At 36.3% G+C, this 27,156-nt stretch overlaps 1 protein-coding gene across 1 annotated transcript; it reads right to left on the reverse strand.

Moving 5' to 3' along the window:
* Window positions 1–231: 231 nt before the first annotated feature.
* Window positions 232–26,057, reverse strand: lpar1 (lysophosphatidic acid receptor 1). Its single transcript, XM_077243248.1, has 3 exons — window positions 25,827–26,057; window positions 13,936–14,691; window positions 232–1,288 (listed from the first exon to the last, which is right to left on the reverse strand). Exons 2-3 carry the CDS (start codon window positions 14,672–14,674, stop codon window positions 987–989), a joined length of 1,041 nt encoding a protein of 346 aa, XP_077099363.1. The 5' UTR covers window positions 14,675–14,691; window positions 25,827–26,057; the 3' UTR covers window positions 232–986.
* Window positions 26,058–27,156: the final 1,099 nt, after the last annotated feature.

The following is a 27,156-nucleotide window of genomic DNA, read 5'->3' on the forward strand; positions in this document are numbered from 1 at the left end:
CTTCATTTGAACTATTATTTTGTATTATGCGTTTTAGAAACGTGTATATAATATAATTCATAAAAAGGTTTCATATATATATATATATATATATATATATATATATATACACACACACACACACACATATACATACATATATATATATATATATATATATATATATATATATATATATATATATATATATATATATATATATATATATATATATATACATACAGTATATATGGCACGGATGCTGATCTCTATTGGAAATTACAGGGAATGATATATGATAAATGATAAAGATAAGGCAATTTGTGTGTCAGGAAAGATATAAAGCCAAGTTGCGTATATTAAGCTGTTTCAAGTTACTGAGGTATAATTTTACCCAGCTTCACATAAATATTTAATACTCATGTTCAATTTCAAGCATTTTCATCTGCATTCTCAGCCCCCTTGGACCCCTAAAATCATTCAATGGGCTGAAAGACATATTTTTGGGTATTATATTTGGTGTCATAGGGATGGACCTGGAGTGCAACCCCCCCCCCCCCCCCCCCCCCCCAAAAAACAAAAAACAAAAAAACAAGTACTTCGCATAGTTTACCAAAATGATTTCCCAGTGTTCCCTTACATGCACTCTTTCTTTCTAGTGCAGATTCACTGGATACTTCACTACGTCCTTCACTTCAACACCTGCTGTACAATAAAAAACAAAACAAACAATGTGTAACTCCTCGATTTACAACAATCTGGCCAAAAAATTACAACTAGCCAATATACTCATCCAACCTTTTCCCATACTTAAGGCATTACGGGAACAAATATGATTTGTGTTAACTGGCTACTTAAATACTTTTGGATTAGCCGTTTGGATTAGCCTTTAAATAGTTCAATAGTGACAAAACATTATGAAGACAGAAAAGTCTTTTGCTGATGAAAATTCATTTTTCACAGTCTCTGCCTGCTTATACTATGTAGATCTTGGCCCCAGTAAAAGCTCAGACCACTGAATGGTCATTATGGTGAGCCCCGCTCAGGACCGTGTGATTGATGGAGGACGCGGATCGGTCTGAACCCTCCACAGTCCCGTTCACGTTCTCCTGACGTTGACAGCACAGGATCTGTTTGAATGTGACGCTCATCTCCTTGTCCCGGTAGGAGTATATGATAGGGTTCATGGCAGAGTTGAATTCCGCTAAAAGGAGGAAGAATTTCTCATAGGTCAGGATATTGCAATTGGTACAGACCACGTCCAGCAAGAGAAGCACCAAACCAGGCGTCCAGCACACAATAAAAGCACCTGAAAAACAAGAGGAAATGGATGCAATTCATTTGAGGAAATTGCAGGATATATTTCTGTACTGCAAAAAAAAACAAAGTAGCAGTCAAGCTCAATAACTTTAACTGTGCTCTAAGAGATTTCTGAGAAATGCTTTTCAAAGTGGATCGGACCGAGCAGTACAACACACTTGTAGCCAATCAGCAGTCGGGGGCGTGTCCAATCATGATGGGGGAGGAGCGAGAGAATAATACTTTTATTCACGATAAATCATAGCCTCTCGTACCTTATTGCTTACATACAGTAGGGGTGCGCTATTGCGCATCTTCTGATCGAGTACTGAATCTTCTGATCAAAATACATGCGAAGAAGCAGCAGAAACAAGCCACACCAACATTAAACAGTACATAAATCAAGAGTGCCAAATGTTACCAAATGAAATGTCGACCCAGGACGAGCTATAGGACTGTGAAGCTTTGGGAGTGTTGATGAATGCAATATATTCCTTCTTTTGAACCATGTTTTGATCATTGCTCTGAATCCAATCCAGTTGAGTGTTTTACAAAAATGTGATTTTCTCAGCTTTTTGCTCAAAATTTAGCTTTTTTAATTAAACTTACTCACATTCAACTGTTGATACAAAAGAAGCTAGAATATTTTTTTTTATATATATAATAAAAAGAAAAAAGCAGAGGCTCTGTTATTTATTTTTATATATTGTATGTTCAGATATTACTACAACAAAATATTCTGGGAGCCATGCAACTTGTGTAAAAATGATCAAATGCTTGCGGTGGCTGGCAACCTTTAAAAAACGCTGGTGGGGAAAGAGTTAAAGTACACTTGAACGTATACATTTATAAACTAAAAAGTGGGCCAATTTAGTCCCAAGGAGAACTAAAATAGTACACTTAGAACTCTCTTATAAGTGAGTGAGTATTCATAAAGTAGCATATACGAGGAAAATATACTCGAATTTGACTTGTGTTTATATAAAATAATATTTGATATAAATAATTATATAATATTTATATTTAATAATACAATTAACTTGAATAATACCGCTATTGCTATAAGGGACAATGTGATAGAAATGTTGTTTAAAAATATATTTTATTAAATGCTGAAAAGCATTCATAGTCCGTTAAAACGTGTCTATTTTAGCCAATATTTGTGTGATATATTTCTATACTTTTTAGAGTATTATAATATTAGCTTAGCAACATGCTAACAGCAAATGGAATTGAAACCAATTGCTGATGTGATTCGTGTGAAGACAGGATTTGAAGGTTTCCTTCAGGGATGCTGTCTTAGAAGGTGTATATAGGCAGTAGACTAAGTTTTGGATAGAGCCTACACCTCATTTATATAAGGCAATAAATATCTGGCTTGTCCATTACTAACAGACGGGGAGGCAGGCATCACAGTGCTTAAAATCCCTATAGTAAATTGTATTGGTGCCAAACTTCTCCTTTCATAAGGAAAGGATATGAATCGAACCTAACATGACTTCGACAAACAAAAAAAATTTACTGAAAAAGACCATCTTGGCCACAGTTGCTATTTTGCAAGATAGAACTACATTTGCAAAAGCACTCCTCTTCTTTTAGTCAAATGCAGCTGCTCTTGAATGGTTGACATCACTAGAAAGTTATGTGGAGACTCTCAGCCGTTAGATAAACTGCAAGCTGTTTCCAGCATGGCTTTGCCAGATGTTTTGCTCTCTCTGAACAAACCCACCCGAGACGTGAACGAGGGGGACTGAAGACTGCGTTTGAAGTGAGAGATTCTGATACTTTTGTATGTCAAAGACGAAACCGTAGTTTCCTCAATACTGGTCCCCACACCCAAACGTCCAGTTGGTTTTACTCAGAAACTTGATGCCACTTTAGATTCAAAGTTCTTCTGAGAATAATGAATCTCTAAATAAAAATATATACTTGAAATGAAGATGATTTCCATCACAAGCACTGTGGGTTCAGCTGTGAGAATGGAAGCAGCATCGAGAGCTTCTTTTACACGAACATCTCACTAATTTGAAACAGAGAACCAGCTTGTTTTGGAAGAGAGAACAATCCCAGAAATGTTATGTTCTTTGTCGAGTTCAGGACTCTGAGTCTTTGCTAGTCCTTGGACTCAGAGTCGTGATCATGTGGATTCAGACTCGATCGTGACTTAAAATAAAATAATGTGGTCTTGTCTACAATACTGTGGTGAACTGCGATATCAAATCTGTCAGCCTGCTGTTATAGAATACAGTAAATCTACTGATGACATGCTCTCTCAAAAACATTTAACTAGATTTTGCTAAGTAATATTCATGTTATCTAATTTAGGATGAAATTCGACATTGGTTAAATTGGAATTTAATCCAACACAAGACCATTTTGATTTAATTCAGCCCTTTTGAGTAATTCTGTAAGTGGCATAATCGTCATATGATACATTTACGCTTACAACTAGATGTAATAATTAGATGCACTGTATCCTCAAAGTGTGTTTCATGTAATAGCAATTAGTTTGATGGATAACTGTGTTTGGGGTAAGTATTCCTCCCAGTGCCTTACAGACATACAAAGAAAGCCAATACCATGGGTGTGGACGAGTTAAAACTGCAGTCTAAACTTGCTCAATCTCAGTCAAAGCCTTGTATGTTGGACCTCAAAAACTAAAGTAAAAAAAAAAAAAAAGCACCCAGTTGAGGTGTATTGCTTATTTGGCAATGCTATGATATTTCAACCTAGATTCTGTATGTCGTAACTACAGGATATTGGTTAGGTACAAACGTATCAAACGTACAAAGGTAAAGACACCCCTCACCATCCATTAAAGCTCTCTTCCACTTACAAGCTGAATAAGCAGCTTAAATTGGCAGCTGCTCAAAGCCTAGCTTCATCTTAGAGCAGGATTTCGATTTATTACTTCCGCAAAGGTCTTATTAAGACCATCAGGCACAATGACTGGGGTGTTCAGACGAACACTGCAAGAGATTCAGGTTCAGAGGCGAAATTACTTAGCCAAATCACATGAATGTTGGGTTTGTCTAGGAAGTATTTTTTGGATTTCCTTGACAAAGGCAAGGGACTGGCCATATCTAAAGGATAAAATGGTGTCATGCCTTGATTCTATTGGAAAGTAGAAGCCAAGCGATTTATTGGTTCTCTCGTTATTCAGCATATTTACAACACTTTAGTTTAGGGTCCGATTCTCACTATTAACTAGTTGACAATTAGCATGCATATCAATGTATATTGGCTGTTTATTTAAGCACATATTAATACCTTATTCTGCATGACCATGATCTACATTCCTTAATCCTACCAAATACCTAAACTTAATGAACTATTAATAAGCAGTAATTAGGAGTTTATTGAGAAATCATAGTTCTAGTTAGTGAGATCTGGACTCTAGTGTGACCTACAAGACAATAATAACTTTATATTTTTAGTGTGTTCAATTGATTGTGGTGTTCTAGAGTCTTGTCAAGGGGCAATTGATGCAGAATGTGTCTTTGCATTCCACTACACTGATCTTCCGTTGTTTATTAAATATGTTCAAGACAGACGTGTTGGACAATTGGACTCGCATCTTTTGCAGGATCTTGCGCATGACATGGCATTCTCAGCTCAAGTTAAAAGAAGACTTTTTAAACGTATTGCGCACAATAACACAAAAAGGTACAACAGCGGTCACTGGAACAGTACCCTTTCAAAAGATTCTAAAATGTACCATTTAGGTACTAATATGTAATTTTAAGGTACTTAGGCCAAATTTACATTGCAGTTGACGGTCATCTTCTTTTAAAAGTGACCAATATCCAACATCTGCATTTACACTATACACTTGGCGAAATAAGCCAAGGTAGACAGAATGTGCTTTCAACACGGGGGGAACCTATTCATAGTTCCTAGAACTATTGGGAGAAGTATCAATTTTTTGCGTGTTCACATTGCAGGAACTAGGAACGGATTTAGTTGTAGGAACTCCTTTTGGAGGAACTAATTTAGCTCCTACGTCAGAGTCGGGTCTTAACCAGCACTATAGGAACTACCAGTGTCGTTAGTGTACGCTGATTGGCTGAACACACGAGAAACACCTGCACCTGCCATTTAAAAAAAAAAAGCTGTGTAAACACAGATTACAGCCTATATATTTACTCCATAAACTAACTCTTCGAACATGGAAAACAGTGATAAATGGGCCTCTTAACCTTTACGCTGAGGAGGAAATCCAACGCAACTTTGAGGGGACCAGGCCAAATGTGATTACGTATTTCTGCTCAGCTAGCAACACTGGACATCAACCACAAGGCATACGCTAATACCTTTTCATATACGGTCTACTTTCTATAACAGTTCTACCTAATAACATATTAAACAGGACTGTTTGACAGATCATAAACTAATAAACACTGAGAATGTGAGCACTGTGTGCTCAGCCTCTGGCGTTCTCAGCGCCGTCAAAATAAAAGTTACAAGAACAAGCGCGTCTTACGTCACTTCAGAGTTCCTACTTGCAGTGCAAATGCAACCAGGAAGATATTCTGAGGGGAAACATTAGTTCCAGGGATTATTTCCACATATGAATGAGGCTTGAAACCGATCTGAGAATATCGGCATCAAAGTGCTTTTTTCCTGCTTACACGTTCATGGGTCATGTACAAAAAACAAACAAAAAACAGATTTGGGTCTCAACCATGTAATGTAAATGCTGCCTGATAAACAACGGAGGGCAAAAAATAGCTAAGTAGTCCAAAGATGCCGTGTTCGTTATTTACAACAATCACCTCACATTAATTTGATCTCAAACCAATCAATTAGCCGATGTTATTACTCCACCTGTGTGACGTCTTTAACGACAGTTATATTGTTGAACCAACGTGGTTCGAACAGCAGACGTGCAACAAAGTTACTACGGTTAAGCAGCAAGTTGTGTCTTTGTACTAAATTTAACTGATTCGCTGTATGAACTGCAAATAGGGCTGGGACAACGCGTCAACTTCGATGACGTCGACGCAAAATAAGCGCGTCGATTCGTCAGACCCAAAACAAAGATGGTGGCGCCAGAGAGTAGTAGCAACAAGAGAATGGGGTTAGATTTCGGTCACAATTCTGCGCGCGCAAGATCACATTTTGAGCGCGCAAAAGGGCATTTCGCACACGCTTGAACTGAGTTTTGCGGAGAAATGTTCGTCTCGCAGATAAGAAAATATTTTGAGCGAACGAAAATCAATTTTGCATTTAAAATAAGTATTTGGATGTGCGCAGACGTTCTCTTTTGCATGTGCAAAGTTGCAATTTCTTGCTCCTTCCATACCAGCCCTGAGCGCTCTCTAAGCGCAGACGGCTCGCTTGCTAAACAAAAACCCAGCGTTACAATATGCCATAATTCCAGCCAATCAGAGATGAGGCTGCTAAATTCTGATTGGCTGGCTTGACAACCAATCACAAGACTCCCTGGCATCACCGACTGTGGAAGAGGAAAAATACATGGTGGAAGCTGTTTATGTTTAATTTGTTTAATGGATTGAACACTTCAATTTAAGTTCAAATGTCTACCACTCAACGACCACAGTTTATTTTTTAGCTTATTTTTAAGCTACTTTTTTAGCTTATTTTTAATCAAAATCAAATCATACTATTACTGTACATAATGGCATGTCCCAGTGTTTGCTACACCTCAAGTGGTAGTTGTATCTTCTTTCTGAACTGCAAGTTATGTAATTAACATTAGTGATATAATATGTGACCGAGCTGGGGTCTCAAATGTTACACATTTTCAGAAATGAAGATGGACAGACTTTTCCCCTTTTAATGAAATGTGTAAAAAACGGTACATCACTCGCATCAGAATAAAAAAAAGCCATCAAATAAACGTAGAAATGCAATGTAATAATGTTAAAATAATAATAAATCTACTTCATATTCTTGGAATTATTTAAACAAAAACATTCACAGCAGAGACGTTCTGTAAAAACAACTATCATACTAAAAAATATATACTGTATTTTCTTACATAGTATTTTAAGATGGATAGTGTTCACATTGGGATGCAGGCTTGTTCCCCTCACTGCAAAAAAATAAAAATCTGATTATGTGAGTAATTATATAGTAGAAGTCTTGTGGGTCACACACCCAAGATTTTCACTTACAGTTATATTTGCATATATGTTTGCATTGTTACCCACATGTCTTTCTTTTTTTGCAGTGAGAGGAACAAGCCTGCATCCCAATGTGAACACTATCCATTCTAAAATAGTATATAAGAAAATACTGTATATTTTTTTAGTATGATAATGTTTTTACAGAACATCTCCACTGTGAATGTTTTTGTTTACTTAACTTAAATTGAAGTGTTCAATCCATTAAACTAATTAAACATAAAACTAATTAAACATAAACATCTTCCACCATGTATTTTCCTCTTCCACAGTTGGTGATGCAGGGAGTCTTGTGATTGGTTTTCAAGCCAGCCAATCAGAATTTAGCAGCCTCATCTCTGATTGGCTGGAATTATGACATATTGTAACGCTGGGTTTTTTTGAGCAAGCGAGCACTCAGGGCTGGTATGAAAGGAGCAAGAAAGTGAAAAAATGTCATGAAGCGCAGTGAAATGCAGCGACCTATGTGGCGTTTCCTGATGGATCGAGGTTGTTACTTAACTTCATTTTATACGTGCAATTCACACAAGCTCTAAGCGCGTGCGAGACTGCTGCAAGTATGCACTTATAGCTATTAATCTAGTGAAAAATACAAAGAGGACACTGACAACGCGCTGACAGACAGGACCAAGAAGGTAACATTTAATAAAGTCTACACTTTCAAATTTGGTCAGTCAAAGAAAATGAAACCATAAATATGCCTACTATTTTGTGGCTCTTTAATGTGTCGTGACAGATTGCACTTTTTTTTCAGTAAACTAGTAGTAGATTACGATAATCGAAATCGAATCGGGCTGAAAAAATTAATCGATAAATTAAAGCATCGAAAAAAATAATCGCTAGATTAATCGTTTAAAAAAATAATCGTTTATCCCAGCCCTAAATGAAAATCATCATAACTTTAACTTCCATGTTTTATGAGACTAAAAATAGAATTGATATTTGAGCAACTTGTCAGAAATTATATTGATTTGTGTAGAAATTTTACAGTCTCGATCTGCTGCTTACAGCAATACTGCATGATTCACTGTCACATGACAAACATTGACTCAAATTCAACAAACATTGACTCAAATTCAACAAACATGTCATCTTTAAAATCTAGAATGCAGAACTAATCAGTGTCTATCAACATTATCCACCCACGAGTAAAAGTTATCTCTGCAAAACAAGTGCTATCTTTTTCATGGCAAACTCAACACATGGTCAAATGTTTGTGGTCAAAAATATGCAGCATTAGCAGGAGGTTGATGGGAACTCAGTAAGACAGAGACACCTGTGGAAGTTCTTAGTGCATGCTTTGCATAGCAGATTCCAGACTGGAGGATTTGGCAAGAGCATGGGCATTCGTTCTGCCCTCCCAATTCAGTTAGCTTTTCCTAGGAATTTCTGGGGAATCGGCTCATTAAGTCTATGTTTTTATTCAAATAAAAAAAATGGTTTAAAGTCAACTGATATTTTGTGTTTATTCAGTATTAGATGACAGTGTTTTGGGCAGATTTTTTCTTTCTTTTTTTGATGGAATAAAGTAATTATAGAAGTATGGAAGCTCGTGTCAAAAAATGAAATGGTAATTGTGACCATCTCACAATTCTGATTTTTTATAAAGTTAACTCGCAATTCTGAAAAAAAAGTTGTCTTTATTCCCTCGAATTGGACCTTATATCTCAATTCTGAGGGGAAAAAAGAGTGTCAAATATACAATATAATAATATTATACTCGCAATTGCAAGAAAAAAAGTCAAAATTGTCTTTTAAATTGTTTTATTCCGTGGCGGAAACAAGCTTCCATATGGAAGTGAATTGGGTTGAGCTGTGAACATAATTTAATATTGACTTCATGATTGAATATGTGAATGGAAAGCTGATATTCAAGCCATCATGTGCATAACAATATATGACAGTTGTTTGTAGTGCATGTCTGACGTAGTTAGTTGAATGGATGGTTGATAAAAAGATATGCTGACATACTTCCATAACCATGAAATCACTGCTGCTTCATGGGCTGGTTGATAAAAAGATATGCTGACATACTTCCATAACCATGAAATCACTGCTGCTTCATGGGCTGTGATGTTTACATTTCTCATGAATTACGATAATGGCAGTTTCTGAGATTCAAAACCAGCAAGATGCCAGTAAAATCAACTAAATATTTTCACATGATAGATGCAACGGTCAGCATATCATAATCTATGTTTTTATTTCAGAACTGGTCACATCATTCAATAAACTAGGATGAGGGGGAAAAAATAACATTGACTAGCAAATGTGTCCCCCCCCCCCCAAAAAAAAAAATTATCTGTATGCCATGTAAGCAAATCCTAGCAAATCTGTGTTTTCCCCCCAAAATAACCTGTATGCCATGTAAGCATATCCGAGTATGTCATATGATCCAATAATGCTGATAAGGCAAGAAACAATGGCGAGAGAAATGAAAATTCAACACTGGCTAAATGTATTCAGAGTGAAACACCCTGCTGTTCTACACAACACGAGTCCTGATGTCTCGGTTTCTTGAGGAGCGGAAACAGTTACAGTGATGATGAAATCATTGGATCAATGTTATTCAAATATACTTTATACGCCCTTGAGTAACTCAACAATGGATGAATCATGCCTTTTAGAAGTAACAAAAACTGATTACATTTTAGCTTGTGGAAGTTATTTGTAATTTGCGGAGAAGCAGAGTGTCATTGTTTCCTGGAAAGTTATTTTTGGTGGATAGAACATGAAACGGTGATTTGGTATCATTGCTTTACACAGTGATGTGACAGCAGATCTCACTAGAAAAAACAACCTGGTCTGACAGAGCAAGCTCAAGTCATTTATAATTAATAAATATGGTGAATGTAATGCACAAAACAGATTTTTTGGAAATTACAATGAACTCTCAAAGCGGGGAAATAGAGGCTTTATTCTACACTTTAGCCTTTGATTTTGTTTCCTGAAGTCCACCTACAACTCCAGCAAACGTTTCTGTTACGTCTCTGTTGTTCCATAGTTCATGGAGCATTCACAGTTTATAGGGACTGCACACAGGATAATGAAGAACTAATCTAGACAGAGGTGAGGAACATATATGGTATTGTGTTGCAATGTACACTACCAGTTTACACAATACCCAAACTTTTTATATGTAAATATGTTATAAGTTTGTACTTTTATATGGAAAATGTCTCATTGGACTGGAAGACTAGATAACCTCAATTGTTTTAACTTGCATTATTTTTAATTCATTTTTTAATTCATTTTTTAATTTCAATCAATGATTTGTTTTGTTGTCGGACATATTGGCAAAAAACAAGCAAACAAACAAATTCATAATTAGTATTTCGGTTAAGGGATTTTAATCAGACCAAAGCCATTTATTTTCCTAACGAAGTATACAAACATGCCCAACAAATACTGAACCTTATTAAAACACATTGCAGCTGGTGACAACAATCTTTTAGCACTTTACTGGTCTTGTATTTTTTTTCCTTTTCTCTTTTTTTCTCAGCCTGACACACATTCACTAAACCAGACCTTTATGTTTTCATTAACCACTTCCTACTGCATATGTTTGCTTGTTTATTTAGGTGGAAGTTGTGAAATATTATGATCAGAGTAATGTTTACGAGCATTAATTATATCCTCAGAGATCCAGGGCACATTTAGTTTGTCAGATTAGCCCGAATAGTAACACTTTATTTTACAGCGTCATTGTTACATATGAAACATTTAGTTAATAATAATTATAAATTAGGCATAGTTACATGCAACTAACCCTATCCAAATCATAACCACTACCTTGTTTGAGTTTACATCTCGCAATTCTGACTTTATTTCTCAGAATTGCAAGATATAAAGTCAGAATTGCATGATATAATCAAAATTTTGTGTTATAAAGTCAGAATTTAATGATATAGTCGCAATTGTGAGAAAAACTCGCAATTCTGACATCTTTTATCAGAATTCTGAGATATAAACTCCCATTTTGCCAGTTATAAAGTCCAATTCTACGGAAAAAAAGACTGACTTTTTCCCTCAGATTTGCAAGTTTGTATTTCACTATTCTGACTTTATAACACGCAATTGCGACTTTATATCATGCAATTCTGAATTTATATCTCCCAATTGCATGTTATAAAGTCAGACTTGCAAGATATAAACATACAATTCTGAGAGAAAAGTGCAAGTTTATATCCCGTAATTCTGACTTTATAACTCGCAATTGCAACTTGTAAAGTATAAGCGATTGAGATATAAGCAAATCGTAAATATAATATTTTATATCATACTTTATTTTATCTCAGAATAACGAGATGGGGGAAAAAAGTCAGAATTGTGGGATAAAAAAAAAACAATTACAATTACCTTTTTTCATTTTTTACTAGTACTTAAAGTCACTTAATATAAAGTGGGACCGTCCAGGTAGTTTATTAATACTCAGTACCTAAAATGTATAATTACACTGTAACAAAGGCACCTTAAAATAAAGTGTAACTTAAGTCAGAATAATTGCTATTTGGACCAGCTATAACTATATAGCAAAAAGCATTATACACCACTCATAAAAAAATAAAATACATAATTAATAATAATAATTTGTTTTTTCTTTTGAAGGATTCTAGTATTTACACATTAATTACACACTGTAATTACCACATATACATCTATTATCTACAGGGTGAGATCACAGTCTACAAACCGTGCTTTCATCCAGACTCCTTATTATCCATCCTCCCTAGAGGTTCGAGACAAGCTCTGCCTGGTCCAAACAACAACAGTACTGTTTCCTGCACAGCACCATGACTGGCTTCCTTTTCATCCAGGCCAGGCTTCACTGGGGGAGCCGGCGAGGCATGACACTGAAGCAGTGCAAGGCAAACAGTGGAACTGGCCGCGAGACCACTATGACGGTTCCTCAGCCTATTCAAGGGCTACATTGTTCGTCGACTTGAAGTTGGCACAATAGAGTGAAGGGTAAAATATTATGTAGCATTTAAGTAAAGCTGTGCATGCATATATATATGGGCTTTTGGTTATTTTGAACCACAACTTGGAGCCTGGTGTGTAAATTTGTATCATTAAAATGACCTCCCTTGACAGGAAGTGGACAAATGGAATCGCACCAAAAAAAAAAAAAAGCAATGAGTGTGAACAGCAATTGTAGAGAATGAATTAATCCCCAGAGCAAATCTCCATGTCATAGTGACATCATTAAAGGACAAATTCTCAGAGAATATATGCAATTTTGCTCCATGATGCTAATATCCACAAAGCGGTAGACCAAAAAAGATCGTTTCATGTGCTTTTTTGCAAAGATTTAGTGGTCAAGAGTATTGACCTTTATGATTTTTCCCAACATTTAAAAATAAGATAAAATATCAGTGAGGACAGTTTGTTTGTTGATCAAGTCATTGTGGTTTTCGGCCATCTGCTTATGATTGCACCATCATAATAATAAAGGATATGATAGCTATGTTTATGTAGATCTATCAGCAAGTAAAAGAGTGTGAGAATTGACCCACACTGCGTTCAAATATACCTACTTCCACACTATATAGTAGGTAAAAAAGTACTCAGATGGCCCACTAATTCAACAGAGGTTTAAGAGGTTTTAGATGCAAGTGTGCATCTAGTTGACACTTTACTATGACACCATGGGAAAGGATTTGTGAATGACAGTGAAGCAATTGAACTGATTCTGGTTGGTCACATGACAATGACAACATGAGGGATAAAGTACATCCATATTTCATTTATACGACACACATTCAAACACACTTTTTAATAGTCCCAAAGTCTGTTCCTCGTCTATTCAGACAGCATTAGCTGTATTCAAATTTGGATGCACCATTTCAAATTGCTTCATATGAAGAAAAGGAACAAATTACTAAAATCTTGAAATCTAAAATCTTCCTAAAATAATGAAAATGTCTTCAAATGCCCAACAAAATTAACATTTTTAGTTTGTGTCTGTTAGCCTTTAGGCCATCTAGACTATATCAGGGATGTCCAACCCTGATCCAGGTGTTCCTCCATCCCACAGTTTAGTTCCAACCCCAATCAAACACGCCTGAACCAGCTCATCATGTTCTTCTAGATTACCTGAAAATAAAAGGGAAGTGTACTGAAGCAGGGTTGGAACTGAACTCTGCAGGATGGTGGCCGTCCAAGAGCAGGGTTGGAATCAGGGTCTATATGTTAGTGCGGAGTTGTCCAATTTTTCCCTGGAGGACCACCATCCCATGTTGGGGAAAGCTGGTGCTAAACTATGCAGGACCCCTGCAGACAAATCCAGTACTGTTGGTCAACAGAATAAGTTTTGCATGCTTGGACTAGCATGGGAGGCTGGTTACTGGTAGACCTGCTACACCAGCTCTGTTTTTCTTAAGAACAAACACTATACCAGCTCTAATAAACAAGCAACATGGTATTCATGCTGGATTTTTCAGCAGGGGTGTTGGCCCTCCAAGTCTAAAGTACTAATGATGAAACCCTGAATGAAAGAGGAACTTACCCAATACAATCACAACAGTTTTCAGCAAGCTCATCATAGTGTCCCTGTTCCGCCGTTGACCTGAGCTGTGCCGGGACATCCTCATGGTTCGCTGACGTACGTACATAAATATGTGGGCGTAAAGAACGACCATCACCACGAAGGTCACCAGGTTGAAGATGGCCCAGAAGCCCAAGTAGGAGTTGCTGTAGAGGGGGGCCATGTTGGAGCAAGTATCTATGGCACAGATGCAGTTCCAGCCCACGCTAGGAATGGCACCCATAATAATAGACATGGTCCAGATGATGACGATAACTACAACCACTCGTCGATTGCTCATGCGGGTATGGAGCTGCATGCGGAACACAGTTATGTGGCGCTCAATGGCTATAGCTAACAAGTTAGCAACTGAGGCTGTTAGGCTTGTATCGATGAGGCCTTGGCGAAGCAGCCACGTGCTTACTGTAAGCCTTCTCGTATTGGGTCCCGTGTTGAACATTAAGTAGAAATAGGCAAGTCCCGCAAAGAAGTCCGCAGCTGCTAGGTTGGCCATTAGATAGTAGATTGGAAAATGAAATCGGCGGTTGACGTAGATGGCCACCATCACGAGCAGGTTAGCTAGCATAATAAAAATACACACTGTAATCCCAAGTCCCATCACTAGCTTGCTTACGGCGTTCCATTCTGTGGCCAGATACTTATGACTACGATTGTAAAAAAAGGCTATGGTTTCATTGTAGTAGCATTGCCCGTCGTCCATCCTGAAAGGTTATGTTTCTGGAAGAAATATCAAAAAAGGTGTTAGAGCTTCAGCATTATTTGGAATCTAATGAAAGGTCACATATGGCTTAAATAATTTATGGCATGTAATTATTTCACATTGATGCCATACACAGTAGACTTGCCACCCACATGCATTGATGCCAATTGATGTAGAGCCATAGGCACAATGATCATAATTCTGAAATAAAGTTAATGTAATGTTAATGTATTTTTTTTTTGTGACAGTGCAGAAAAGCATTTTTAATGCATGTTACATCCACATAAATTAACTGGTAATAGACCTCTCAACAACGTGCATTTATTTAATTCAACAGTATGTCCAGAACCCAGTGAGAGGTTTCAGTTTTTTAGCATGCAGTTTCCATCTGGTCCTGATTTAGTAGCATGTTAATGCATCATGTTGACGCAGGAAAGGCCAACTAAACACTGGGGGGAAAAAAATGACAGCTTGCATAAACACACAAACGGGCAAAATGGTAGTCTGTAGCATGGGATTCTAACTCTTAATACTAACTATTAAACATATCAATGTAGGACTGAATTGGGCGATTCTTCCTCTCCAAACACTCAACACAGGAAATAAGTCCCATTTGAGCATTGCAAGATAACTTAATTATGAGTAAGAAAGTAATCAGTAAAGTTCATCAGGGTTTCGTTGTGGTAACATTTGTCTACAGTATGTCTCAATATCCAAATTTGTTTAAATTGCATTCATAAAGTTATTAAACCTTTAAAATTACTTTTTGGAAAATTGTCATTTACCAACACATACATTGAGTAATCTACCAATGGTTGCTCATTTCCCAGCAATAACAATGGATAGGGACTAGAGCTTTTAATCCTCAAAAAGACATAGATGTGATGCTAGGTTATTAGTCACTTTGGATATATTTAAATTTCCTTCTCACTCACTTTCACTATTGAAAAGTGTGACCAAGGTATTCTCAAAAATGCACACCGGTTTTCCACAGAAGAAAGTTGTACAACATGTAATTGAATAAATAATGTGCGTTTTAGGTTGTGTTTGAAAACCTGGTTGCATTGAATATCATAAATATTGAACACTTTTAAATAGAACCATTTATTGTAACTATTAAAACTTCAAAACAGACATTTCTTTCAGCTCACATGCCACTATCTCAGGCTCAGCATGCTATCAATTGTTAAGAATTCAAATGTCAGGGAAGAGTGGATGACCTTTCCACAGTTATTGTGTACTTCTAAAGCTATCATCACCACACATTGGTCCATAGTGATGGGAGACAGACAGACAGATCCTGTCATTGTGTGTCAATGGGTTTTATCATATAGCCTCAGGCCTCTGATCTCGCTAAAGTAAAAGCAATGAACAAGAGCGGTCTGTGCACAAATGTCTGTGAACTTCCTCTCTCAGCTGCAGCAATGCTCAAAGCCAGTTTCAGCACTATTGCTGAACCCATCCTCAATGGATAAAGACAGTGAAAAGGAAATTCCAGAACGGCCTTGGCTGAGTGAATTTGATAACATTGTATCTTCACAGTTCTGCTGTATCTCCTGCTAAAACAACAGTGCAAGACTTCAACTCAAGGAAACATTATGTGAAAGTGAACAATTGATACAAACAGTGTTTTGTTTAGAAGGTACACATAAATTAATTAAAATTGTTTTTTTTGCAATTATTATTGACCATTCAGTATTTTTTTAAACATGGTTTAAGAGTCCAAATTCTTTATGGTACCATTGTAGTTTAAATTCACCCAACATAGGCCTGTTTATTACTGACTAGCAAGCATTACTATGCAACATTACTATGCAATATACTGTAGATACTGTGCAGGCAAACTTTCTGGGAATGAGGTTAGGGAACGAGCAACGGCACCAGTCTTGATATATTTCAGTATTGGTCCCTTGCCTGAGTGAAATAACAAAAGCAGGCATTGTTCTGCACCCATCCTATAAAAAAACAAACAATGAAACTGGATTTTTACAAAGAATAAATTGTTCGCATTAGTGCATAGGCTCTGTGAGGCAATACTCCAATGTGATTCAGACACAAATGTTACTAATTTTTGGCCATAATTTGGCAGGCATTTGGAAACTGTAAACAATGAGGAGGATGAATTCAGGAACTCAGGTAAAGTAGTGGTGAATTCAAATCGACTTTTTGATGACAATTCTAGGTAACACTTTATGTTAAGGTGAGGTAGTTACACGTTACTACATGTACTATAGTAATAAGTTTATTATGCATAATTAACTAAACCTAAACCAAACCATAATTCTATAGTAAGAACATGTAGTTTTGAGTAAGTGACTTATTTAAGTAGAATGTAAATATCACCTTAAAATATAGTGAAACCTAATTCTGTACTAAAGATATGGGCTATAGTATTACAAAATATAATGTCATATAGGCTACAGGCAAGGCTCTCGATTAAAATTAATGTAATGTAATGTACCAAGTGCTTGTTGTATTCCTCATTTGCAAGTTGCTTTGGATAATGCAGAAATTAACTGTACTAATTGTTCAGTAACACTATTTCAATCGTCCACTTTATACATTCAACTGATTATAGGTAACTTTGCAACTACATGTCAACTAACTCAGCAGATATTAAGCAGACAGTTTACTAATACTAACACTTTATTTTGATGCCCCACAACAGACATTCAACTGACTGTAAGTCACTTTATAACTTGCATAACTAACCTAATAGTATACTAAATACTCTAATGAGAGTTAGTTGACATGTAGTTGCAAAGTTACTTATAGTTAGTAGAATGTTTAAAGTGAACCATCGAAATAGTGTAACCAACGTATATGCTATCTAAATATATACAATACTATATTTTAATATACCTTCCGATACATGCTTTGCATTCGTGAGAAACCACATACATTTTACCCCATTAGACACTTCTAATTTGGGAGGAAGTTGTTTGTTTCAGTCTGAACATTGTAAGCATAATTGCTCCCCTGGAGCAAAACTGTTCTAGACAACAAGAGTCATAAAACCTGTTTTGACATGTTCTTCCATGGACTTGAACCTCAGGTTTAACTTGGACTCTGTGCTGATGGTCTCTTTTGCCTACTGTCTCTCCCTTTGGCTCATACAAGCCTCCAAATATTGGGTTTAGAGTGCACACCGTACATACAGTGTCCCTATATTACAAGATTCTCAGACAGCCTATGAAAACCGATAAATACATATACTGTGAAAATAAATAAATGGGAGAAGTGCAATGTTGCATAAAGCACCAAATTGTCATACTTGAGTAAAAGTAAAAATGCCTTCATGGAAAGTGAAGTAATAGTTACAGGTACTCATCCAGAAAATAGATAAAAGTAATTGATTTAAAATATACTTAAAGAATCAAAAGTATTGCATACAGCCTCTGGAAGAGGCTACAATATTACAGATGGACTGCATAAATTACACAAAAACAGTACCAACTCACTTTGTTATTGCTTATCACATAACCAGTCACAACCTGATTAATTTCTTTGGAAACTTAAATTCTGAAACACAACGCATTTAAAGTTAGGCAACAAATACCCCTGAAGAAAGGGTTTGATGTTCTTAAACCACAATCTGCACCACAAATGTGTGAATGGACTGTTACAAAGTCGTTTTGAAGTTCAGCAGAGTTTGCTGAGAACTGTGGGCAGTTTCAGTGTAGTTTTATTTTTTTGGCCTTGAGATATTAGTTCAGTACTAGACGTTAGGTGGCCTTGAATCCTCTAAAACACAAGAAAAGAGAAAATGGGAAAACATAACCTAGCTCACTTCTACAAACCAGCGGATTACACCTAGACCTGAAACCCAACCAGTCTGCTAAATAGCCATTTAGTTAGTAGAACCTTAACAACATGGTTCAAGCAGAAGTAAGCAAAACTGCAAAATGGCCAAACTGCTAAAAAGTGACCAAGAACCTTTAGCTTTCATTTTGTTTCTGCAGTTTGAAAGAGCTTGCCCAATCAAACTTTCCAGAAAAGTTCACTCAAGCTGGGAAACACTCTTGAACTACCATTAGTCTGTGGCGATTACATATAGGTGTGGTTCTTTGACATGGACATTTTCTGCAGTTCATTTCTATTGTTCAGTCCATCGAGGTCAGACTCGACTAAAAACATGAACACCCTGGAGATCAAACGCATTTCAAAATTATGTTTATCCCAAGAGAAGAGAGCATCTCTTATGGGCAAACCAGAGAAGGACATCCTATCATTGCACAAAACAATTTCTGATTGCTTAGTGTGGTAAGGGCTTCATCCATTTGCCTAAGCAGCGTTGTCCAATCCTCCTTCTGTAAGCCACAGCCCCCACTGAACCAGACTTCCAGGTAGGTGTGTTGGATCAGGTTGGCGCTAAACTCTGCAGGACATTGGCTCTCCAGGAGCAGGACTGGACATCCCTGATCTACAGCATTGCTATAGCAAAAGCCCCTTTACAACACTTTGTGGCAGCACACCACTTGAGAATGGAGTTGGTTAGTCTGGTGGCAGACCACGTCAAAAAGACGTAGTGATCCAAGGGAGGCAGTGGACCCTCCCAAAGTTAAGAAGCCACATAAATCGAGCATGGTTTGTGTGCAAAAATCTGTAATATCCGGGTCTGAAGAGCCAGTCCTACATGGGCAACGGAGAGCTCTAGACGTCCTACACAACTGTTTGTGTCTAATTCTGCATTGTTACATCCTCAGGTACTCTTCGTGTCATATTGACTTATCGTATTGGTGCCATCAGAAAACTAATGGAGAGTCCCCATTCGTTTGTCTTGTATTGCGGTGGAAGGAAAGAGCTCTCAGTACTTCAACTACTTCCTCTAATTCCATTTCTTATCGTGTTTTCTGAAACCTGACTGGTCAGCTGTGGTAGCATGGTGATTGGAGTGCACTCAGCTAAAGTTCATTATGTAACTATGCAGAGTTGCTGTGTTTATATTTCATCACTATTTGAAATAATCCAAATCCAAAATCCAAATCAATTCAGTTAAAATTGTAATAGCATTGAATGAGTTCAAATGAGTACATCAAATGAGTTGTAGGCCATTAAACAGGGACATAGCATGACAATTAAACCAAATGTAAAAATCACCCTAAAATATACTTTTCAAAAAAGGGATCAAATATAAAATGCATCACCAATCTGAATCAATTCCATAGATTCAGACAGATTTGCTATGGTCCAATCGTTCAGTATGATTTGTATAGGATTGACTCGAAAATAACATTTGTCCGCCATAATGTGAGTCACTGTCAAAACCAACTAACCTAAACATGGACTACTGTAATAAAACCATAAAAGATACAAAACATTCAACATAACACTCAGATGTTTTCAATTATTCAAATAAAATTCACAAATACTGTAAACACCTAATAAGGTCCTTCATATCTTCTTCGGAATAGCAGTTGTTTTTGGAAATGTTGACATGAAAGCCCTGTAGCGATCACACAATTCAAGTCCAGTTCGACAGAAAGTCCAGATGATGGAATCTACATTTGGATTTTCATGGATCAATCATTTTTAGATCTGAACTTGGGAATTGTTTGGTGAATGCAATCAACCTAGAAGTTAATTTAGCTATGTATGGTAGCATTATCTCCCTGAATTATAGGAATGTCCTGGCAGAACAGCGTTTAAACCTGAATAGGAAGCATCTGGTCCTATAAAGTGCTCTTATGTTTCTTGGAAGCTATAAAACCTTGCAAAACCATCATCAGACCTAATGACTCCCACAAGATGGCTGCCTAAAACATTATGAAACATTGATTAACATTTAAAAAAAAAAATAATAACTTGGATGAAGGAAATGGAATAAATGATTATTTCGAATTTTCCCATCACTCAGGGTAATTGTTTTGTGCTCCTTTTTTTTAAGCTATAGTGGTCTCCAAATGACTACTCCGACATGGTATTGCTCAGTTTTTGCTCAAAGGGGGTCACGTGGGTTCAATTTTGTAGTAGGTTTTGAGGTTATACTTTTGCGGTATTCACAACCAATCCTGTAAAGTATCCATCTGTCTCCATTAAAGAAATACTTAATCTAGAATTGAAAATTCTGTCTTTATTTATTCAAAACCCATATGACCATCTTTCTTAATGAAGCGAAAAGGAATATAGAAATGCCCAGACTACTTTTAAAAATCAAAATGAAAGTGGAATGGATGTTCAGTGTTATTTTATAATATTATAGGTTTTTTTTTTCTTAAAGTTTTTGTCTTATTGAGTTTATTTATTGTTTCCCTTGTTGTTTTGTCATAGTATTACTATTTAGGTTTAATTTATTTCTGTTTCATTTTGTTTCATTCCTAAAACCATTTTGGGAATGGTTTTAGTTTTAGTAAACAATAATAACCCTGGGATGGATATAGGGGCTTTCAAGCTCCAAAAATGACAAAAAGCAGCATACAAGTATCATAAAATAAGTCTTTATGACTGTATTCCAAGTCGTATAAAGCCATATAATGGATTTGCATGAGGAAAATACCAAATATGAGATGGTCACGATCCAATACACCAGGTTTGGCTTCAACCACACATGTCACCCGTCATCATTGACAAACCTGGTGTCATCAATACATGTTAACCATTACAGAGAAGCAGCGTGAACTTTCTTCAGAATCTCTCCTTTTGGGTTAAATGGAAGTAGTAAGTAATTTTGAACAACATTATGGTAAATAGCTTTATTTTTGAGATTTCTAATCAGGTTTTCCTTCACAAATGAGGTAATGTTGGTGTTGTGAATCATGGAGCCGAAACTCGGTTTGATTTGAACTGTGAGTTTTCTTTTGTTATTAAGATATTGTATAAACACATACTTAATGATTAATCTCCGCAGCTGCATTTGTTATTCTAATGTAGTTACTTTTAGCTCTTGACGTGGATCTGTTATTTTAAACACCCTCAAATGTCAAAATTGTTTACTCATTTTCATTCTTAAAGGTTATTACAAGTAGGGTCAAACGTGTATGTACCCAACACAAGTTACTCCATCTTGTTAATCTTCTCAACTCAACCTTCTTGGCAACTCATCCATGTGAGATGAGAGACTTCCTGCGTCAGATGAGAGACTTCCTGTGTTATTCAATGATTTATAGAACACCCAACTTGAAACCAGTTAAAAGTGGTCTCATTAAACTGGCATCGGTTAGAACTGAGCGAATTATAACATGCTAACTAGCAGTAACAATTATAATCTTGACTTTTGAAGCTTTAAGAGGGTTAATTAAATGGGTAATACTGTAGATAAATAAGCTGGATTTACATCACTATGACAATGAATGTGATCTAATGAACTTGATATGTTGTTTTACAAGCATGCCAGATCATTTAAATAGAGTATTCACTGACATCAAAGTAAGAAAACTTCAAGAAGAAGCCAAAAGGCAATTGAATGCACTCTTCTGAACAATTAAACTCAAGTTTCCACCGTGACCATGAGGCTGGATGAGATCACAGTTGTCTCACAGTTGTGTATGGGTGTGTCCTGGATTCATATGGGCTGCACGATCCAAAATTTCAAACAATGCATCTTGTATAGGCTAAATGCCAAGTGAGACGCACATTTTAATACAAACAAATAACGTGCAACTTATTAAAATACTAGTTCTACTGATTAGTCTTTGACTCTCAGAAAACCAGTCAAGTACAGGTTATATTTTCTAAAGAAGATAGATTTTGAATATTAAATTAAGATCGTTATTAAGACCATTAAAGGGTAACGAAACCCTAAATTAACCCTAGTTAATGATCTGTAAGAATGGGGCTTTATTAGTACTGTTCATTGATTAGAGTAACTTTTTTGACATTTGTGTAAATGTCAAAATTTCTCCCAAGTGTTTTAATTCTAGAATATATGGTGTAAAAACGTCTGAGTGCTGCCCTCTTCAGGTTGAACGGTGGCTACTGCAGTTGAATTTTCCTATTGGATGTTTGGGGTGGTTCGTGACGTAAGGGGTTGTTGGTGACGTAGGCAAGTTCCATACAGACAGATGCGTCTCAGGTGCACGCCCCCCTCCGCTGGGCTCTGCCCACTTTTCCAGCATTTTTCAAATATTGCCAGTGGGTGGAGTCAGACTCTGACCAGGGGTTTAGTTTACTTTAATGGGTTTTTTTTGTTTGTTTTTTTGCATAAGGCAATTATTTCCATCTTCGTATATACAAAAGGCTTTTATACCATTATATTCATATAAATGAAGTATGCCATTCCCCACCCAGTCTCATAATTCTCTACCAAAGTGGTGGAAAATATTTTCATTACCATAATGCAACTTAATATTACAGTAACTGTAATTGTATTGTATTGATTTTATATATCATGCATTTTACTGCTTTTAATTCAAGCTGATGTAAAAAAAAAAAAATCATTGTATACCTATTACATAAATGTTTTACTTGAATGTGGTTAAATATTGTAAAAAACAAAAACCTTTAAACCTACAAAAGGCTTTTTTAAATATTGGTTAATATACTGTATAGAATACACCCCATTTATTTGTATTTGTGTGCGCGTGTGTTACATCCAACAAGCAAGCAAGTTAAAACAGCCTACCACAATACATACAGTGGGCTTGTGATTTGAAGTTAACCAGACGCCATCAACTCCAGTAAGGACATAAAACAATCTAAAGATAACAGCTTGACACAAACACCTCAACAAATCATTATCCTATGAAGATAATACACAGTTTAGAAATCAATAAACCTTATAGCTGAGATAAACTGTTTAGACATCTGAAACAGCAACATTCAAAGCAACAAACCACACATCTCAAAAGATCACATATATCAAAATAGAATATCTTATTTACACCACTGACTGGGTGGCCATTAAAATAGCACACAATAGAGCACAACCATCATCCACAACCTGCATCAAGTCACGGGACCTCCCAGCCATGCCCATCTGATCTATTTATTTAGGGAGCGTCATTGGACCTATAATTGAAGGCCACTGAACACATTTTGGAGTTTGATATCTCCCTTCAGCAGCTCTGACACACAGCAGGAAGGGCAGGAACCAGCACTGGCATCCCAGCTCCGATCCCCGGCTCCACAGCTGCTCCCAGTCCTGACCTGGGAGGCCATGGAGTACCATGCGTGTTGTTTTCTAAAGGGGAGGCTTTCCTGTCTCTGTCTAGCTTGCCGCAGACCAAAAACCTTGGCACTAAACATGTTAAGTCTACCCATTTTAGAAGAGCTCAATGCAGATTAAAAAAATCAAGAAAAAAAAAATCACCTGTATTGTTACTTTCTTGCCGTATGCATTGTAGTCTATAAACCAATGTTGAATGTATTCAGTCGAAACTAAGTTCAAACGAATACTACCAATCAAAAGTCTAAGATTTACACCTGACTGCACAATGTAAACCAGAATAAGTTTTCAAAACTCCAAAAACATTATCGGTTACAGCAAAATTGTATAAGCTAATCATTTTTTAAAAAGGATTAGTTCACATCAAAATGAAAATTCTGTCATCATTTACTCAGCCTCAAGTTGTTTCAAACCTGTATAAATTTATTTCTTCTACCTAACACAAAAGATGATATTTTGAAGAATGTCATAACAGTTGATGGACCCCATTGGCTTCCATAGTATATTTTTCCTACTAGTCAATGGGGTCCATCAACCGTCTGGTTACCAACATACTTCAAAATATATTGTTTTGTGTTCAGCACAAGAAAGAAACTCATACATGTTTGAAACAACTTGAGGCTGAGTAAATAATGACAGATTTTTAATTTCGAATTAACTTTAAGTTTAAGAAAAAGTTTAAGCAAGCAGATATTTGCCTTGCTCTTAACTTAAAATATTTGAGTAAGCCAATTCATTAATTGACTTAAAATTATCATGTGATCGCAACTTAAATATTTTTTAAGTAGAGGAAACTTGTCTATAGCTTTAAGTAGTTAATTCAATAAATGCTAAAATCCTAGCCCAGCTTCAGCTAAATTTAAGTTACAAAGAATTTAAATTAAATTAAATCTAAATTAAAAGAAACAAATTTATAAAACAATTCAAATTACTTAAAATGTGTCAGGTTTATGAAATCAAAGAAAATTAAAAAAACAACAATCCATAAGTCAATTTGATTGAACTAATTTATTTAATTAAAACGTACCCTACTCAAACGAATTAAATATTTTAAGCTTTAGGGTTTACAGTGCATCCCAGCAAGGTCAAATAGAAGATTTTGCTTTGGTCCAAACTTTATCCTTAAATTTCCATTTGTGTTATTTGATAGTTTTGATAAGGTTAGTTTACTGTATGAATTGGCTAATAAATCAAATGTACAGTCATCAGGCAGCTTAACTGTGGTTTCATGTGTAATCTTACTACAACTAAGTGTAACCACATCATGCCACAGGGTAATGAAATGAAAATAAATGAAGTCCTTGACATGATTTTCCATTATATCCTATACAGTCCTCTCAGATCAGGACCAAACACACATACTCCTTTACTGTTTACTGCAAAATAAGATACTAAATCAAGACATTATTTACCGCATCAGAAGACTTTAATATGGTGATTGTCGTGTAATGACCTGCATGAGTCCTTTCTGGTATGGAATACTTTATTCCAAGGCGTGTATTTTGGGATCCGGCCAGAAGGGCCAGGAATGTTTGACTGCTATCAATCTGAATTTACAACAAACCAGAACTGGTTGCTTCAACAGTACCTACACACAACACAGTATGAAACAATTCCCCCTTTTGTTAGGTACATGTTATCATCTTCTTGTGAGTGTTTAGTCTATCTGGAAGTGAGGGGGAGGCATTAGTGTAAATTGAGGCAAACACTGAAGTTTGACACCTTTTGGAAACAGGGTGGCACCTATGCATGCCCCTAAAAAGCTTTCTAAAAAAAAAAAAAAAAAAAAAAAACCAAACAAACTACAAAATTTCTGATTTATATCTTCTAATTTATGCATCACGCAACTAATATGATGGAAGATGCATTAATTAGAGCATAAAAAAATATTATTTTTTTTGTTTCTCAGCCTCTTCTGTCGGACACTGCCACGCGTTACTGTTTCTGAGATACGAAATTTTCATGATATGCACACTTAGCCTACTATACGGGGAAAAACAAATCTCATGTATCATTTTCATCTATTAAACCTTGCCTTTAAATACTCACTTGCAGTAGTGACAGTGGACTCCAACAAAGTTATTCCAAAACTGAATAGTAACTCCTCAAAAAAGTACTAGAAGCTCGCTTCTGGTTAAGAGAGAGGGCTCGATTGTTGCTCAGCGCTGTTTAGTCCACGGCTGTTTGTGAATATTCATTTTATTCCCTCGCAGTCGCGCGCATACGGCATGTGAGCTGGGATAATTCAACTCTGTCCCGTTACTCGAAGAACAACTGCAGCACTGAGACTCAGCAGCAACACTCACAGAGAGGAGAGAGGAAGAGAGGGATATGAGAGTGACGTCACGTCACACACACACACACACACACACGCAAATGCAAAAACTCACTGTAGGCGCGCTGGCGTGGTGCGTATAATTGAAAACACATTGTCAGCTCACTCAGTAAATTTTATAAGCTGTGAGTGAACTACCTTTCTTACAGTGTACCTATGTGCATGTGATTCATGATGATAACTTTTTTTAAATGTTGATATAGTCTGTTGTATGATTCTGGGGAGGATTATGTCAGGCTATATTTGACCTTTATCCTGACTTTTACTGCCTTTTGTTTAAACAAACTTAATAAGACTGGTAGGTTAAAATATGAAAATGATTTAAACTGACTTCATGCACCACACAAATTACCTTGATGCCAACTGGTCAAAAGTATCTACGCGCACACACACACACAGGCTAGATATTGTATAATATGGTTTACTCCACAGTAAAAAAATTTACATAAACTAGAGTTTTTTTGAGATAATGTACATTAATGAATACATGATTCCTCCAGGCGATTACAAATAATATTTTAAGTTATTTAACTAGGCCGTTTGGCTGTACACACTTTTACCAAATGCATATCAAATCAGATGAAGATTTGAGTAGTTATTCACTGATAATCTTGACATCCACTCTAAATCTCATTAGCACATTCATGAGAGAAGTAGCATTGTCTGAGTTACTGTATGAATCACAAATTTGGTTTGTATTTTAACACCTTTTCTTTATTGTTCATCAACACTTACACAAAAACGTGATGCAAAAAAAGCAAAATGAATCTACGATAAAAGACCAAAATGAAAAGCAAAAGGAAAGGCAAATTCAGACCTCTCTAATTGAAAGATTTAAGTCACACGACCGGCGAGGAGCTAAAGCACAGGCACAAAAATGCAGCCACACATATTTAGATCATCTCAAAAGAGAGAAAAAAAGAAAAATATCTGAAAAAAATGTAAGTTTTGGGCACCTGCTATCCATATACAGCACCTGCTGCACTATTTCAATCTAATCTAAAATGCCAACCCTTATGAAAAAGAAGTCTACTTCAAGTAAAT

Source organism: Siphateles boraxobius, unplaced genomic scaffold, assembly GCF_051911475.1.
Source record: "Siphateles boraxobius isolate OS27281-9 unplaced genomic scaffold, OSU_SipBor_1 25, whole genome shotgun sequence".
NCBI classification, from domain to species: domain Eukaryota; kingdom Metazoa; phylum Chordata; class Actinopteri; order Cypriniformes; family Leuciscidae; genus Siphateles; species Siphateles boraxobius.

What these genes read in the sequence shown, in the direction of transcription:
- lpar1 (XM_077243248.1), bottom strand. Translation starts at nt 14,674, where the DNA reads ATGGACGACGGGCAATGCTACTACAATGAAACCATAGCCTTTTTTTAC. An exon ending in AACTGTTGTGATTGTATTGG is followed by an intron (nt 1,289 to 13,935) that starts GTAAGTTCCTCT and finishes CTTGTTTTTCAG; the next exon opens with GTGCTTTTATTGTGTGCTGG.